This window comes from Choloepus didactylus, chromosome 14 (genome assembly GCF_015220235.1).
Source record: "Choloepus didactylus isolate mChoDid1 chromosome 14, mChoDid1.pri, whole genome shotgun sequence".
Classification (NCBI taxonomy): domain Eukaryota; kingdom Metazoa; phylum Chordata; class Mammalia; order Pilosa; family Megalonychidae; genus Choloepus; species Choloepus didactylus.
The window spans coordinates 65661944-65681548 of NC_051320.1; the positions used below are offsets into that span (position 1 = coordinate 65661944).

At 37.7% G+C, this 19605-nt stretch overlaps 1 protein-coding gene across 1 annotated transcript in view; it reads left to right on the forward strand.

Annotated features, from left to right (window-relative positions):
* Positions 1-19605, forward strand: part of PKHD1L1 (PKHD1 like 1) — a 192017-nt gene that overhangs the window by 60192 nt on the left and 112220 nt on the right. Inside the window, 3 exon segments of the mRNA XM_037802604.1 lie at positions 12478-12641; positions 13847-14019; positions 18686-18833. Of these exon segments, the coding sequence (XP_037658532.1) occupies positions 12478-12641; positions 13847-14019; positions 18686-18833 (485 nt within the window).

Sequence of the window (19605 nt, forward strand, 5' to 3'; positions counted from 1 at the left end):
TAAAATAACTCTATATATGCTTGCTATGTGTTAATGAAAAAAATAAAATGTTTCATGAATATACTGAAATTAAGGTCAAAAAGTTATTTCAAAATGATACTTGGTTTGCCAGAATTTAGACTTATCAAAATGTACATAGAGAAATATAATGGGAGAAAATGAATGAATCTGGAGAAAGCTTTTTATTAATCATAATTATCATACCCCAAGCACAATTTAGTTCTGTATAATTATGTTTTCATTTTTAACAGTTATTATATCTTCTGAAATTTCTGTCAGTACTGATTTTATATTTTCATATGTGTCACACTCAATTTTCGTTTTGCAGTAGAAATAATAATGAAGGTACACACAGACACACTCAACAACTTTTCTATTTTATAAAGTTTGCCCCATAATTTTTTAAACCTTTCATTCTGAAATACTTTCATACTTACAAGGCAGTTATGAAAATAATATACACCCTATAAAAAGAACTCCACCATACCCTTATACCCCCAGATACCCAGCTTCGCTAATTTTAACATTTTGCCACATTCGCTGTATTGTTCTATCTATCTATCTATCTATCTATCTATCTATCTATCTATCATCTATCTGTCCATCCATTTTCTAAACACTTGAATGTAGGTTACTTAATACATAATGCTACCTGGATGCTTAATACTGCCATGTACATTTCCTAAGAAAAGGGCTATTTACTTATGTAACCATCTTAAGTGCAGTTATCAAGTTCAAGAAATTTAACATTGATACAAGGCTTACAGTCTATATTCCAGTTTTTCATATGTACCAATAATGTCCCTTTAAGCCTTTTCTCCTCCCTTGCTAGATCCCTTCCAGGATCATGTATTGCATTTAATTGTTATTGTCTCTTTAGTTGCTATTGCTTTCTTTTTTTTTTTTTTTCAATTTTGGGAACTTATATTCAGTATGAACTTTCCCATCTCAACCACTCCCAAGCAAACCATTCAATGGGATTAATCACATTTACCGTATTGTGGTACCCTCATCACTTTTCATTACTAAAATTTTCCCATCTATCCAAACCAAAACCCAAGACCCATTATGCATTAACTCCCCATTCCCCTTGCCCCTTCTTCTGGCAAACTGTACTCTAGTTTCTGTCTCTATGACCTTGCATATTCTCCGATATTTTTTTGTAGTTACCACAGGGCTTAAGTTTAACATCCTAGATCTATAAAAATCTTATTTGCTTTGATATCAATTTAACTTCAATAGTATAAATTAACTATGTTCCTATAACTCCCATCTCCTCACCCTTATGTAATTCTTGTCACAAATTACATTCTTAAACATTGTTACCCCAAACCCACAGATTTATCATTATATTTTGTTCCATTTTGCTGATGCTGCCATTATGCAAAATGCTAGACATGGATTGGCTTTTATAAAGGGGGTTTAGTTGGTTACAGAGTTACAGTTCTAAGGCCATAAAAGTGTCCAAAGTAAGGCATCAACAATAGGTTACCTTCACTGAAGGATGGCCATTGGTGTCCAGGAAACCTGTTAGCTGGGAAGGCACATGCCTGGCATCTACTTGCTCCCGGGTTGTGTTTCAAAATGGTGTTCTTCAAAATGTCGAAGCATCAGCCAGTGTCAGGGGCCTGCAACTCCAAGCATCTCTGAGCTAAGCCAGCAATCATTTCAGTCTGGTCAGGAATTTTAAAGGACTCCAGTAAACTAATCAAGACCCACACTGAATGGGTGGGGCCACACCTCCATGGAAATAACCTAATCAACACATCACACCCTAATCAAAGGTGTCACTCACAGTTGGGTGAGTCATATCTCCAAGGAAACACTCAATCAAAAGGTTCCAACCTAACCAACATTAATATGTCTGCGCCTACAAGATGGCATTAAAGAACATGGCATTTTGGGAGGCATAATGCATCCAAACCAGCACACATTTTTATGCACTTGCCTTTTAGATCCTATAAGAAATAAAAAGTGGAGTTGCAAACCAAAAGTACAATACTACTGGCATTTATATATACCCATACTGTTACCCTCACTGGAGATCTTTATTTCTCCATGCAGCTTTGATCTGTTGTCTGTTTTCCTTTCCTTTCACCTCCAGAACTTTCTCTCTCTCTCTTTTTTTTCTTCCTTTTTTTTAGAGTTAAGCAGGTAGAAAATTTACTATGTATGCATGTGAGCGGAACTCTTGTGTGCTCTCGCAAAGACAAAGGTGAGAGAGGCGAGAGGCCCAGAACTTTCTTTAGCATCTCTGGGGTCTACTGGTAACAACTCCCTCAGCTTTTGTTTATCTGGGAATCTCTTAATTTCTTCCTCATTTATGTATGATAGTTTTACCAGATATAGAATTCTTTGTTGGCAATTTTTTTTTTCAGCCCTTATTAAATATGTCATCCTACTGCCTTCTTGTCTCCATGACTTGTGATGAGCAATCGACATGTAATCTTTTTGAGGCTCCCTTGTACATGACATGTCACTTCTCTCTTGTGGCTTTCAGAATTCTCTCTTTATCTTTGGCATTTGACAGTTTGATTAGAGTATGCCATGACATTGGTCTATTTGGGTTTATCCTGTTTGGAGTTCATTAAGCATCTTGGATGTGTATAGTCATGTTTTTCATTAAATTTATGAAGTTGTCAGCCATTATTTCTTTGAATATTCTCCCTGCCCCTTTCTCTCTTCTCCTTCTGGAACTTCCACAATGCATATATTTGTAAGCTTGATGGTGTCTCATAGGTTCCTTAGGCTCTGTTCACTTTTCTTCATTCTTCTTTCTGCTCCTCAGACTGGATGATTTCAATGATCTTATCTTCAAGTTCTCCGATTCTTTCTTCTGCCATCTCCAATCTGCTGTTGAACCTCTGTAGGGAATTTTAAATTTTTGTTAGTCTGTTCTTCAGCACCGTTTGCTTCTTTTTCATAATTTCCATCTCTCTGTGGATATTCTCATTGTGTTTATCTATTGTTTTCCTGATTTTCTTTGGTTCTTTGGCCATGTTTTCCTTTAGCTCTTTGATCATATTTAGGACCATTTCTTTTTTTAAAGTCTTTTTCTGGAATGTCCCAGGTGTGATCCTCCTCATTGATGGTTACCAATGCTTTAAGCTTCTCCTTTGCTTGGGCCATCACTTCCTGTTTCTTTGTATGTTCTGTAATCTTTTGTTGAAACCTAGATATTTTGATATATCACTGGAATTTAGACTCTGAGGTCTCTGTTCCTTAAGCTTGTATCCAGCTAGTGTTATGGCAGACCTTCCCATGAATGCCAGGAGCTAAAAACAAAAGAAACAAACAAAAACAAGATGGAAAAATAGAAAATACCTCTCCCAATCTTTACAGCTTGTCCTGTGGGAGTACTGTCCTTTAGCTCCAAGCTAGAAGGAACCTCCTGCTCCTTTTTGTGGATGCCTCTTGCTTTTGGCAAGCACATGGCCCTCAGAATTCCACCTGTTCAGAATATCCCGTCTTCCCTAAGAAACAGTTTCTCCCCATCCTGGGCACTGCACGGTATGTCCTATAAACAGCAACCCCTTGTCCCAGGCAGCATGACTTCATTGCTCTCCCACGGCATTCTGTAGGAGAATCCATGAACTGCCTTCTACTTGCAGGGCAAGTTCTGGGATGGTGCATCCCTCAGGCCAGCACCAGAGAGATGGGGCCAGACATACATGCTCCCTGTATGTGCTCGAGGGTTACTCTCCTTCCTCCAGAACTGGGACCAGGGATCCACACTGGGAATGGGGGCCAACTCCGTGCCTAGCTGGTGAGGGGTGTGGGAGGGGCCAGTGTGGGTACCACATGAGTCTACCAATTTTAAGTGACCTTTTCCTTGATTCAGTACTCACCCTGCTCCTGCAGTCCTTTAACTATTTTCTGGATCTTTGAGAAAGGTGTTTCTGCCAGTTCTTGCTGATTGATCAAAGCTTCTGTGCAGGAATGGATCCCAGAAGTGTCTCACTCTGCTTTCTTGATCAGCACAGGCTGTAAGTCACTTAACTTTTTCTGCCTTATCTTTCCCATCTTTAAAAGGAGGGATTTGGTTTAGGTGACTGAAAGATCCTTTGCATTTCTTATAGCAGTGATTTCAAAAGGAGTAATGTTCTGCTGTAGTAAGGCAGCCCCAGGTACTCTCCCCAAATTTTGAAAGTCGTGCTTATTGAGGTATAATATACATAAAGTAAAATTCACTTTTTAGTGCATAGGTCGGTGAATTTGGACAAATATTTACAGTCAAGTAACCATCATCCCAGACAAGATGTAGAAAATTTCTTCTCCTCAATTTTAGAAGTTTTTTCTTTCATATAAAGTTCATGTCATGTACATAATACAGTATGATTTCCGTATCTTGAAACTATTTCTAATGTTTCTTTTGTTTGTTTTCTGTCCTAGCCACATCAAAATATTTGCTACTTTGTATAGATCTATATATTTTGTATCCTACTTTACTACCCATCAATTAGGTTTCTATTGTTTTGTCATAAATGCAGGGCACTTTTCTATCCTTGTCGTAGGGATGACACTATGATATCTCAGACCTACAGGTATGGAGGAAGCGAGAGACAGAACCAGTGCATCCTCCTGAGATAAAATGACCCAAAGTTGGAAATAGAGTCAAATGCTAACCACACACACACACACACACACACACACACACACACAGAAACAAGAAATAAAAACTCAAGATGATGAGGGAGAATTGAATTATTGGATGGGAAAGAAGGGAGGAAGAATCAATTCTACATGAAGATTTGCCCTTTGTCAACCAAGAAATAACAAACTAAGCTGAAAGACAAAAAGACATTTATTTGGGGTCATAGAATTTCAATTTGGGGAGGACAGATTCAGGTCCTGCCCTGGCATTTCTGGGCGAGGGTGTTTTTTTGTGTGTGTGTGTATGTTTTTTTTTTTTTTTTTCCCCAGTATTCATAATTCATAGACCTTTGTTAAATCTTATCTTGTTTCTGACTACACCTTCCTCTCAATCTGTTTCTCCCTCTTTAGGGGTGTCTAGGTAGTGAGCACCCTAACTTGTTCATATTGAAAGGGGGTGTTGACATCATGGGGAAAGGGCTGCATCTGATTGTTGATCTTAAAGGGGCTGTTGTCTTTGGGTTTTAGGACTTGTCTAGAACACTGGTGAATTTAAGTTTCTGAGAGATAAAATTTAGTGAGTGAATCTTTTATAGAATCTCAGGTAGGGACCTAGGTATTTGGGGACTACTTTTGGTAAGGGCCTGGCATACTATGGCCTCTTGGGATGTCTAGCTTGGAGCTTGTGTAAGAGAAACCTCCAGTATAGCCTCTTGACTCCATTTGGCATCTCTCAGCTTGTTACCTTTCTTTTTTCCCCCTTTTGATCAAGCAGGCATTTTTATTCTCTCACTGCTAGGGCAAGGCTCATTCCTGGGAGTCATGTCCCACATCGTCAGGGAGATTCATTTCCCTGGGAGTCATGTCCCTTGTGAGGGGGAGTTTATTTGCCGAGTTGGACTTAGAGAGAGAAAGGCCCCATCTGAGCAACAAAAGAGGTTCCCTGGAGGTGCCTCTTAGGCACAATTATAAGAGGGTTCAGCCTCCTATTTGCAACCCTAAATTTCACAAGAGCAAGCCTCAAGTCGAGGGCTTGACTTACTAATTAGTGGGCTCCTGACTTCACTTAATCTATATTCTATCCCAAGATAAATGCTCAGTTTTTTATATTATCTTCCCTTTGTTGTACAATCATCTTCACTCTCAACTTTAAACAATTATCATAACATAATACATTCCAGACCTCTTATCAGCTGCTAATTGTTCATCCCTAGGATTTTAGTGTAGAGGTGGTAAAATATTCCTATTAAATATAGTCTTTAATATGTAATGGGTAGTTTTTCCAGGCAGGAGTTTTTAAAGGAAAAGAAGATAATAGAAGTTGCTTGTGGTTGTTGGATATTTGGGTACTCCAGTTATCTTTCAGAGTAGATAGTTAACTGAGTTCTTTACCTTGTGGTTTGTTAATGGTATCCAGATATCCTTAGGCTTTTCAGGAACATTGTTGCTTGAGGCTTTGTATATAGTGGCAGTGTGTGATCTCTGACTGAGATTTGCATAAAAATAGCCTCCAGAATGACATCCCAACGCCATTTGAAATCTCTTAGCCGTAGAAACTCTATTTTGCTTCATTTTATTTCTTTTAACACTGTGAAGGTGTTTTCCAGCTCTGCAATTTCAACATCCTTTTCTCCATCATTCCAACCCTATTTTCAAACCTCAGGGACCAGCTTCCACTCTATACTTTTAGAGATGTATAGCTCTCCAAAATTTGTTGATATAGATTGGAGTAGAAGGGGAGCCTTGTCTGTTAAGCATTTTTAAAATATTTTAGGTGGAGAGGCTTGCTCCTGCCTTCCTCCCCCATGAGCATTTCCCTCTCTGGTGAGTTTTGGTGGTAGGGGAAGATGGAAGTGGGGAGGCAGCCGGTTAGGAGTCTGGCAGGGCTCACACAGAGCTGGATTCCTGGGCTCCACCAAGATGTGTTCCCTGAGATGACCATGGGAGCAGCAATATACAAAACCTGGCAGACAGGGCAGGAGGTCCATCAGAGCCAGTTGGAGCTACCAGGCATGGATGCAGCTGCCCTTCAATTCACCGCTTCTCATGCCCCAATCTAGCTGCTTCGTAAAAAGTTGAACCAATTTCTTATAGCCTCCTCCCTCTCCCTACAGAAGTAGAATGATCTTATTTCAATAAGCAAAGGCAAGTCATAGTCTTCAGCTTTCACAATAAAGCATAATATTTGATATGTGTACATCTCTGGCATTTCATGTTGAGCATATGGACCCAATACCCTTCAGATACTCTGACTCAGATGAAAATGAGAAAACTGTGGACCAACTTCAAATACAGGCATCAGAAACTCTTTAGCACCCAGGAGGAAGCCATAGTTCATAGATATGAACTCCAACAGACGTTTGTCAAAGAGAAAAAACCTTAGTATGTCATTAAGCTTTTCAATGAAAAGAATTTTTCAGGAGACACCAAAATTCTGCCACTGACACATCTCACTCAGATGGTTGAAGAAAAAGATAATTATTCATGTGACCCCAGGAGTGAGATCTAGATATGTTCCATATGGTAGAAAGAAAAAAAAATAGTTCTTGTTCTGCAAAGTCAAAAAGTTCATCAGATTCTGAAGTTTGGGAGAACTTCATACAGAGAAAGAACACTGTATGAGCTCTGTACATAACATGGGCAGCGTTTGCACAGAATTATAAAAAGTTCATGTCAAAGAAAGATGCCAGACTCTCTTGGGTCATGTTTTTCTATGAGAACTTTCCCCCACGTCTTTCTGAACTAGCATTTAAGAATGTCCTTTTCCTGATGGTTCAGATTTAGCCCCGAATGACCTTTGATTAAAAACCTGTGTTTTTATATGTACACTTTTAATATGTTTAATACATTTTTGGTGTCCATCTTTGGTTTCCATAGAAGAAGAAGATAGGCTGAGAGAGAGATAAGACAGCCTAGTGTTGAAGAAGTTATCGATCCTACCAGGGCACAAATATGTATTTTTGTGGCTACTGCGCAGTTTAATTCAAAACGTAAACTGGGACCAAGGTTAGCTCCTAGAATGAATGAAATCAGTGGAAACAATTCTGTAATTCCACAGGGTAACTGATGACTGAGAAGAGGCCACAGTCTCATTCAGTTTGTGCTACATCTTAACTGCAGTAACCTCATCAAAAGGTCCTACAACAATAGGTTCACACCCAGAGGCATAGATTAAGATTGAGAACACTAGGGTACATAACTCCAAGCCGCCACAGCTGCCAAAGACCTTGGAAAGTACTTGCTCAGAATCATTGCATACACTGCCTCATTTCCAATTTGCTTCAGATCATGGGTAATACTGTGGTGGATTATTATGAAACGGAAGTCCTTCTTGAAGGGGCATCTGAAGGACATTTTGCTATGACAGTTCCCTGCAGGCCCAAATTGAACAGGGGACTCACTGTTTTAGTATTGATGACCACCACCTGTATACATTTTATTCCTCCACTGTAACAGGACTTGTGGCACATTCTACAGATCACAGTTCTTCCATGTTGGTTGAGCCATTGCTTACCGTATGTTCCAACCCAGATTTGGTCTAAGACCAAAGAACATGCCTGGCACAGAGTTACCCATGAGTTTAATTAGGGACTTACAAAACAGATAATTTTCTCGATAGAGGTGGGTCAGAAGAGTGAAGTCAGTGTTCTGCTCTTCCACAGAGAGTGAGGGTACAGTGCCATTGGGAGGGGTGGGGGCCTATAAAGGTTTGCGACAATGGAGTTTCTCTTGAGATTTGGTCACAACAGGATCTCGCGAGATTTGGTTACAAAAAGTTCTCCCGAGAACCGTGATTAGGGGATGGAAGTTTTGATGCTTTCTCCCCTGGGGGGGAGGGGCCTGTTGCCTGGTCATGTAGGCCGCTGCGTGTATCTCAGAAATGAAGGAAGAGGCAGGGCCCCGGATTCCCCCCCGTAAAGAAATAGCAACCCCACAAAGAGATGCTTCTGACAATTGATAAAATCTGTGCTTATTTTCCCGATGTGTTGAATTCTGCCAGACCAGCAGGGTGTTCCACACAGTGTAATTCACGGGGGTTACAGTCCAAGAAAGGCTGGTAGCACCTAAAGGTGCAAATCCATGTGAACCAAACACTGGGTTCAATTGTGGGCATGAGTTATCTCTGAGGCCCATAGGGTGCTATGGGTGAAAAGAAAGATGTTTTGGGGGAACAATAAGGGGTAATTCCTGCTGATACACATGGTAACTTTCCATTAGTGGACAGAAGAGTTCCTGGGGAAAGGGTGCTATGAAGGGGTTTTAGATATCACACTTTTTCCCCCTGCAATTGCAGGGAGTCTTCTCTAGTTAAATCTATGGTTAGTTTAGGCATGGTAAGTGTTCACAAAGTCAAACATACAGTTCCTTGATATACATCTTAAATCTTAGATGACCCCAGTACCCCATGGGCTTAGGATTCCCAACCAGCGTGGCTGCATTGGCCAGGATCATGGCCAATAGACCTTGTTTTCCCCAATTTCTAATGCTTGTGGGGCAGGCAAGAGCAAATTATTTTCATTACCTTGTTGTTGTTGTAATGTTGCCAGTCCTTTTACCTGAATTCACAGCGTTTGATGGGTCCTGCAGTTACCAACTCAATACCATATCACTAAATGGTTCTTTTCCTTTTAGTCTTCATGTGTACATTTCATGGAAATGATGGGTTCCCTTGCTGTAAATGTTACAAAATCTTTTAACAAGAATTTCAGTGTTTTTAAAAGTGTTGGATTCCCTGGTTGAAACCATTACCTGTCAAGGCAAAGTAAACTCTCCTACCACTAATGAGCATCTCCAGATCTGCCTTTATACAGGTTAGACAGTCCACTTAGATTGAGTTAGTGTTTTTCAGTGCAATGTGTAAGCTTAGTGTCATTTTCCCCAATATTGTTTACCACCTTACCAAATAGTAGTATTGTAGTTATAAATCAGGTTTCAAAACCCAAAAATAAAGACTGCCTTTCTTTTAGAAAATGGAATTTTTAGCCACGAAGGCACAATGCAGTTCACTTAAGTGTTGATGTCATTTATAGTTATCTTTTCTCTTATGATAAGGATCCTGAAATTTTATAATTCAGAATTTTATAATTAGTAGTAGAATTCTATTTAGAGGGCCTAAGTATTTTATTTAACTTAAATTAATGTAGCCCTGCATTTAATTTCCTAAAACTGACAAGTACAGTCTAAACTTTGATTCATTAGCGATGAATCCCATGATGAGTTTGCAAGCCATGAAGAAAATGAGAATAGAAGATGTCCAAACAAACTAGCCAGTTAATAACCACAGTGTTAACTGATGTAGAGATTATTGTTAATCTGTATTTAGCTTTTTGGATGGCAATATTTATCTTTCTTTGTTACAAACTCTCATAACCGAATTGCTTAATTATAATTTGTGGGATTCCAGTGCAATTAGGAGTTAATGGGAAATCTGTAAAAAGATGCTATGTGGGTACAAAAGTTGAATCAACAACTGCAAAGGCAGCAGTCACTCAGCCAATTCTGACTAACTGGGGGCTAGGTCAGACTCCACAGATTAAAGGCAATGCTCAGGGGCACCTCTGACAAACAAGCTACAAATCAGGGGTTCCATCACCCCTTCAGTTTCGATAACTCCCTAGAAGGACTCAGAGCTCACTGAAAGCGCTATACTTACCATTATAGTTTTATTATATAAAAGGAAACAAGCCACTAGAAGAGACACTTAGGGCGAGGTCTGGGAGGCTCTAATGCAAGCTTCCATGCCCTCTCCACATGGAGGCAGAATGCTTCACCATCCCAGCACAGGAGCTGTCTCTTCTCAAACTTGAACATCTCCCAAGCTTCCAGTATCCCATTTATAAGGGGTCTCATTACATAGGCATGATTGACAGAATCAGCGTACATGTGGTTGAACTCAAGCTGCAGCCCCCCTCCCCTTCCAGAGATCTGGCAGGTGGACTAATAAAGGACCGAGAGGTTGTGGCTCAGAGTCCCAATTTCCTAATCACGTTTTTGGTCTTTCTAGTGGGGCCAATTCCCACTCTTAGACTCCAGGTGTGACTGCCCCCCTGCTGAAACTATCAGGTGTGGTCCTGGGGCCACAGTGGATAACAGAAGGCACTCCTATCACAGGACATTCCAAAGATTCAGAGTTTGTCTCTCCTGGAAATGGAGACAAAACCAGTCAAGTTTTTCAATATATTATAGGTACAGTGCAAACCATTTGTTAAATAATTTTACTTTGCACCTTTTTGTCATTTAGAATATGGGCAGTGCTACAGCAGTGAGTTCTTTGAATGTCATACCAAGTTCCAGTTTTTGCTTCTCAGTATCAGCCTGAATTTCCTGATCTGTACTGATATTTTGCCTTAAAACATCCATCTGATGTCTTATTTTTGTTAATGCTCTACATCAAGGTGTGTGTTCCTTAGTTTCCTTATCTATTGCTGCAGAATATTATTTTATACTCCAATGGTGACTGCCAACATTGCAAATGAAAGGAAACCTATATTTGTATGTATTCTAGTTTGCTAATGCTGCTGGAATGCGAAACACCAGAGATGGATTGGCTTTTATAAAGGGGGTTTATTTGGTTACACAGTTATAGTCTGAAGGCCATAAAATGTCCAAGGTAACACATCAGCAATTGGGTGGTTCACTGGAGGATGGCCAATGGTGTCCGGAAAACCTCTGTTAGCTGGGAAGGCACATGGCTGGCGCCTGCTCCAAAGTTCTGGTTCAAAATGGCTTTCTCCCAGGATGTTCCCCTCTAGGCTGCAGTTCCTCAAAAATGTCACTCTTAGTTGCACTTGGGGTATTTGTCCTCTCTTAGCTTCTCCGGAGCAAGAGTCTGCTTCCAATGGCCGTCTTCAAAATGTCTCTCATCTGCAGCTCCTATGCTTTCTTCAAAGTGTCCCTCTTTGCTATAGCAGCTTGCTCCTTCTGTCTGATCCTATATAGTGCTCCAGTAATTTAATTCAGACCCACCCTGAATGGGTGGGCCAACACCTCCATGGAAATTATCCAATCAGAGTTATCACCCACAGTTGGGTGGGGTGCATCTCCATTGAAACACTCAAAAGAATTACTATCTAATTAACACCGATAGGTCTGCCCACACAAGATTACATCAAAGATAATGGTGTTTGGGGGACATAATACATTCAAACTGGCATGGTAAGCAATGTTAAACTTTTACTGCCCATGCAAATTTCTGCTTGCTGTGTGTTATGGTGGCTTTTCTGTGCTAATAAAATATGCTTGATGGTTTCTTTGTGGAGAAAAAATTAAAAAACCCTTTTGTGGGAGCTCCAGGCTTCCCCAAGTGCCTTGAGGCCGGTGCACACAGCAGCTTGCTTGACCTAGGACAGTTAAGGTTTGACCTACTCTCCTTGTAAAATCAGGCCTCTGGTGCTAAATGTCATCTAGAGCTTGCCTCCCTCCTGAAACTTCCTCCTCCCTCAAACTCCCTGAGGTACTGTTATCTACAGGATAATCTATAATCCTCCCCTCTTCCCTGTTGACTGCAATTGATCCCTTCCTACGTCACAAGACCCTTGCTCCTCTCATACCTATGTGAATGTCTTTGTCCTAACCCTTATAAACCACTCCCTGGCACCCCCTGCTTTCGCGGAGTATCTTCACCTTGAGCTCTGAACCCGCTGCCATTCAGAGCAGCTCCTGAATTCAGGGCAACATGACCGACTTCCTGCCCTGTAGGTAAGCCCCAAAATAAAAGCTCATGTTTCAGAATGTGTCTGGTGTTTTCTTTAGTCCTTTGGCTACAAAAGCCCTCTTGGGCCATGACACCTTAACTCTTTAAGATTTTAATTTTTTATAGTGTATTTGTTTATGTTAAACATTATGAATGGTCTATACACCTAATTTTAATCAACTGTATTTCAGCTGGACCTACACATGCATAGATCTTCTGGACCTCATACAAATGAAATATGCTGGGACAAATTTTTCTCTTCAAAGGATTAGTTTATGGAAAGCATCAGAATCACAGTCCTTCTATGTAGACACGGTGTACATTGGACAAACATCTACAATCTCAGTATTAAATGGTATTTTATATTATTTCATATCTACTTAAACCTTTTAAATCTATCTTGTTATAAAATCTTACCATGGAAATTATTTTTAGATTCTTTAGTACAGACAAAAATATTAATTTCTAACTATTAATGAGTTATTCTTTCATTTAACTTTATTTTTTATGAATAGGGCAAGGTGATAATTCTGTGGGTAAATGTATCCTTAATGTAAACTTTCTCATTATAGCAAGATTTAGTGTTATAGTCCTGGATTCCATTTACAGATAAACTGTCACAAACATTTTCACTTTGCCTTGTTTTATCTTTGGAAGCCAACTACCAAGATGAAGATATATTACTAAAAGGCAACTGTTGACATTGACAGCTGCCTAGTAAGATTGAGATGAAACTTTCCATGGATTCAATAGTGACTATTAATTATGCTTTAAATAAAAACTCCATTTCTAATAGTCTCAGCATTGTTTTCCTAGTCATGTTAATAGACTTAAATGTATATGAGATGTGATAAAGAAATAATCAATATTAAACTCTACCATCTTTTCATAAAACCATCCTAATTCTAAGTAGCCAACTTGAAAGGTGACTAGTCTCATTTTTCAGAGGAATTTTGCAATCCCTTCCTTTGGAACTGTATTTAAGTGAGAGATTATGAGTCAACTGATTAAAAAAAAAAAAACCAACAATGAAATATTACTAGCTTATAGTAACTTTTTGAATTTGCTGTCACTAGACCTACATTGTGATTGGTGGAACACTTGTGTAAGACAGCTGGATTTTGCTGGGGTAAATGAGGTGGTTCATTAAACAACATTCATTCAGTACCCACCATGTGACAGGAACTGTCAGGTACTAAGGAAACAGCAGTGAACAGGACAGTCTTGGTCCTGACCTCATGGAGCACACCTCATGAGCACCACGTTCAGACAGCTCAGAGCAATGTTTACTGGCCCAGGGAAGGCTGATGGAACCAAGCTTAGTGGCTTTTATATTTTGTTCCGGCTGGTGGGACTCATAAGTCAAAAGACTTTAAAGATGTATATTCCAGAAGTGAAAGATTTCCAAGCTTTATACACTACTTGTCTTAAGATCTTTTTGAAATTTGACTTTAAATAACTAATTCTGTAGTGAATTGATATTATTTGATGATTTTCTTTCTAGCAACAGAAGCTATGCAATTTAATCTCCCATTTATTTTGCTTATTTATATTCCTTAGAAATGCCAAAGAGAAGACCTCCAGCATTAGCAAGTAAAGGAATATTTTTAAAGCACTTTCAAGTGAATCAGGCCAAAATAAATGGATCAGTTTTGACCAACCAATATTCTGTCACCATGGCTGCATATAATTGTAGTTATAATATACCCATGATGACTGTGAGCTTTGGGCAGGTAAGCCAAGAATTTTGTGTTACCATTTTAAATTTATGGAGCATTGGCTAAATGTAGTAAATTTTCTTTTTAATTTTGTTAAATAGCTGGCATACAGTTTGAGTATCTCTTAAGAGGACAAGACAGTTATGCCAAGGATAAATGAATATTTAGAAGCTTGTTCAACTTGCAGATGAAAATTGTCTTTTCTTCAAGAAATATTATCTATGGGGAAGAAGCAAGGGGAAAACTTCCTTAGCAAAAAAGAGTTAGTGATATTTAAGTAGTGTTTTTTTCTTTTGACTTAAAGGATGCATTGTGGACTCTTCCAACAACAATCCTTTAAACACAGATTATTGGAAGGAAAATGGAGGTCTTGCATTGTGTTTTTGTTTCTGTTATAAACACCATTTATTTTTGCTAGTAGCACAATACACAAGGAAGAAAACATACGATTATAATTCAAAAAGAATATGGACGTTTTATACTGCATATTATTTATAGGAGGAGTAATTCATTAAATATTACAAATATGAAGTGTATTTTAAAATTTAATTTCCTATAAAAATATACAAGTTAACATAATTTCCTTTAACAAATAAAAAACAAATATGATAGCCTCAAGATGAAAGGTTAAATAATCATTAATCGCTGTAGTAAGAGACTCACAGAGAACTTTTTTGCTAAGTGATTTTATGATGAAAAAATACTGAAAAACCATAAATGTTAGAAGAAAATTGCCTTTACCCCATCCTCGCCAAATATGAAGATAAATGTCTTGTAAATGATTTTCAGTCTTTTCCTCTTAGCTCTGTAACAAAATGTAAAAATTGATTCAAGGCTTTGTATTTTCAAAGCAACTGTATCAACAATCTTCCATTTTTCCAGTTTCATCATTAAACTACTAATTTGTAATTTCATCTTAGCTTTTGTTATTTATCCAAGGTTAAATTGGGAATATAGGTCTTATATTTTTGTGACCATTTTTTTAAAAATTCAACTGAAAAATTCATAATGTGGACAGAGTAAGTGCACATATGATAACGTAAAGTTCAATGAATTGTTTTAAATGTTTTGTTTTGAGATAATTGTAGATTTACATGCAGTTGTAAGAAATAGTACAGAGAGATTGATGTACACCTCACACAGTTTCTTCCAATGGTAACATTTTATCTAACTGTAGTTTCATAGCACAATCAAGAAATTGACTTTGATGCTATCTACCAACCTTATTCAGATTTCAACAGTTTTACATGTACTTATTGTGTGTATGTGTGTGTATGTGTAATATGTGTGTGTGTGTGTGTGTCATTCTATTCAATTTTATCATATGTGTAGTTTCATCTGATCACCACCATAACATTCCTGGCGATGGATCCTCGTGGCTACCCTTTTATAGCCACAGTCACCTCCCTTCCTCCCCCATTCCCTGACACCTGGTAATCACTAGTCTGTTATGTCTCTATAATTTTGACATTTTAAGAATATGATATAAATGGAATCATACCATCATGCCAGTATGTTTACCTTTAAGATTGGCTTTTTTTCCTCAGCATAATTCTTTTGAAATCCAATAAGTTGTGTGTAGAATAGTTTGTTCATTTTTATTGCTGGGTAGTATTCCATGGTATGGAACACAGTTTGTTTAATCATTTACCTATGGATGGGCATTTGAGTTGTTTCCAGTTTTGGTTACTATGAATAAAGGTGTTATGAATATTCATGCATAGGTTTTCATATGAACCTAAGTTTTCATTTCTCTGGGTTAAATGCCAAAGGGTGCAATTGTGGGGTCATATAGTAAGCAGAAATATAGTTTTATAAGAAACTGCCATAGTATTTTTCCAAAGTGGCTTTTCCATTTTACTTTCCCAGCAGCAATGTATGAATTATCCAATTTCTGTGCATACTCACTAGCATTTGGTGTCATTGCTATTTTTTTATTTTGGCCATTTTGATAGTTGTGTAGTGAAAACTCATTTTTATTTTAATTGGCTTTTCCCTAATAGCTAATAATGTTGAACATCTTTTCTTGTACTTATTTACCATCTATAAATCCTCTTATGTGAAATGTCTGTTTGTGTATTTTGTCCATTTTCTAATTGGATTGTTTAGCCCCTTGCTGTTGAGATTTCAGAGCTCTTTATATATTTTAAATATGAGTCCTTTGTCAGAAATGTGGTTGCCAGTGTTTTCCCCCTGGGCTGTATCTTGTCTTTTCATCCTCTTCTTCACAAAGTCTTTCACAGGGCAAAATTTAAAAAATTTGATGTAGTCCAATTTATTAATTTTTTCCTTTATGGTGATGCTTTGGTTTCAAATCTAAAAGCTGCTTGCTTAGCCATAGGTCCTTGTTTTAGTTTCCTTGGCTGTTCAAGCAAATACCATGCAATGGGCTGACTTAAACAATGGGAATTTAATGGCTCATGGTTTTGAGGTTAGGAAAAAGTCCAAATCAAGGCATCATTGAGGCAATGCTTTTCTCTCCAAAGACTGTAGTGTTCTGGGACTGGCTGCTAGTGATCCTTGGTCCTTAGTTTGTCACATGTTAAGGCATGTGGTGGTGTCCTGGTCTGTCCTTTTATCTTCTGGTTTCCCTTGATTTCAGCTTCTGGATACTCCTTCTGTGACTTTTCTCTCTGTCTGAATTTTACTCTGCTTATAAAGTACTCTAGTAACAGGATTAAGACCCATCCTGATTGGGCTGGGCCACACTTTAACGGAAGTAATCTCATTAAAAGATCCTTCTTACAATGGGTTCACACCCACAGGAATGGATTAAGTTTAAGAATATATTTTTCTGGGGTACATATAGCTCCAAATCACTGCAGTCCTGAAGATTTTTTTCCTAAAAGTTTTGGAGCTTTACGTTTTACATTTACATCCATGATCCATTTTGAGCTAATATTTATGTAAGATGTGATGTTTTGGTCAAGGTTCATTTGTTTGCCTATAGCTCCAATTGTTCCTGCTCACCATTTATTGAAAAGTCTCTCCTTCCTCCATTGAGTTACTTTTGCAGTTTTATCAAAAATAAGTTGGGCATATTTCTGTGTCCATTTCTGGCTTCTTTATTCTGTTCCATTGGTCTCTATGGCCATCCCTCCACCAATATCACACTCTCTTGATTAGTATAGCTATATAGTAAGCCTTAATATTGGGCACACTGCTCCCTCACACTTTATTCCTTTTTTGCAAAATTGTTTAGGCTGTTGTAGGTTCCATGTCTTTCCATATAAGTATTATAAGAAACTCGTTTATGTTTACAAAAAAACCTTGCTGGTATTTTGATAGGAATTGCATTAAACCTATAGATCATTTCAGAGAAAATTGACACCTTTATTATGTTAAAGTCTTCCAATATATGAACCCAAGTATGTCTCTCTATTTATTTAGATCTTCTTTGATGTCTTTTATAGCATATTTAGGTCATTTTTATTACTTTTATCAGCATTTTGCAATTTTCAGTGTACAGATCCTGTACATGTTTTGTTAAATGTATAGCTAAGTAGTTCATTTTCCTTGATACAATTGTAAATGGCCTTATGTTTTTAATTTCCATTTCAACATGTTCATTTATTAGTATATAGAAATGTAATTGATTTTTGTGCATTGAGCTATTATCTTGTAATATTGCTGAAATCGGGGCATTTCTACGAAGTAAACACACCCATATACTCTCTCCCCAGATCGAGATAGAGATAAGAGTTAGCTCCCCAGGAGCCTTACTTGTGTCTTCCCTGTCATTAGACCTCTCACTCCTCTTCTAGATGACCACTATTTTGACTTCTACTAGCATTGTTTAGTTTTGCTTTTTCACACTTCGTATCAGTGGAATTATATACAATGTGTACTCTTTTGTATCTAGCTTATTTTAGCCAATATTATGAGATTCACATTGTTCCATTTTTCGCTGCTCTACAGTGTTCCATGGTATGACTATAGCATGATCTATCCATTCCGTTGATGGACTTTTGCATTGTTTCCAGTTTGGGGCTATTGTGAGTAATGCTGATATGAACATTCTTGTACATGTCATCTGGCATAAATGTTTACTCATTTCTGTGGACTGTAAGGCTTATAATTTTAAATTCTACAATATTAACAGGTAACTGTTAGGCAGCAGAAGCAGGAGAGTGTAACTTTTACCACTAGAGTTAACAATTGAATATCTGTAGCACTTTTTTCTTTTATCACTTGATTGTTCTTTACTCAACATTAAACAATATTTCCTGAGCTTGGGCCAGTTACTGTACTGACCCTATATACTTCCTTGTGTTATTAGTTAAGTTTTCAAGCCCCTATCTGTTATTTCTCCAAAAAAAGTGTTTAGTTCGTTAATAGCCAAGACCACATTTCATGCTTTCTTGCCTCCCTGTAGCTTGAAGAGAGTGCCTGCTTAATAAATATTTGTTCCTTGAGTGATGGAGTGTATGCCCTGAATTAACGAGGTATTGCTGCAGTTCTGACTGATTGCTGCCCAGATGGCTGAGTTGACTTTGGCCTCCGTTACCGCCATATAGGCATGGCCTGTGTTGATTTACGTGACTCTCCTTAATGTTCTGAAGAATCCCTAATACATTAGGCTCATTTTTGTCATGTCACAGGATTGAAACATGGTGAAAGAGAAATCATGTTAGCTATTGTTAAGTCTAATCATCTTACCAATATTTATTTTGGAAATTAGATAATCACAAATGAGACAGAGGATGAATCTGTTTACAGAGGAAATAATTGGCCAGGAAAGTCACAGATTCGTATTCAAAGAATGCAAGCAGCCTCTCCACCTCTTCGTGGCAGCTTTGACATTCAGGCTTATGGACATATTCTCAAAGGTACATGAAAAACATTCAGATCATAGATAGAATAGAATAGATAGATGATAGTTAGATATATGCATGTATGTATAGTGCTATGAAATGTTACCTGTTATTTCACTTGAAGAATTACTACTTGTTATTTTTACATTCAAATCTCTAGTCTCATAGGTATATATATTAATACTTCCTATTATGGCCAATTAATAGCCAACCATAGTGTTGTTATTTGAACCCTTCCTTTAATAGATTAGGAAAGAACATACCCATCCAAAGTTACGATTTAACTAATGACCATTTTTTTTAAAAAATAATATAGGAAAATGTTGAAAAAGTATAGAATGAATTCTTAACATTTTTTTAAAGGTCATTGAAATTATGACTTTCATAAGTCATACCTTTCTATAATGATTACATGTTTGAAGATTTGTTAGTGAGGTGGTCAGAAAAAATAATGATATTAAAATATTATAAAAATTGATAATTGAAATATGATTTTTAAATGCAACTGTGCTTGACTAACTGAGACTTGTTCTGTTCATTATGGTAGCCATAAGCCATTTTTGGCTGCTGAGCACTTGAAATGTGGCTAGTGTCACATGTTGAAATAATAACATTTCGAATATATTGCATTAAATGAAATATATCACTAAAATAATTTTACCTGTTTCTGTTTATGGCTACTAGAAAATTTTTAATTATATATGTGGTTCACATTATAAATCTATTAGACAGTGCTGATCTAGACCACTGTAATAAACATTTTGGTGTATTTCTATCTGTATTACTT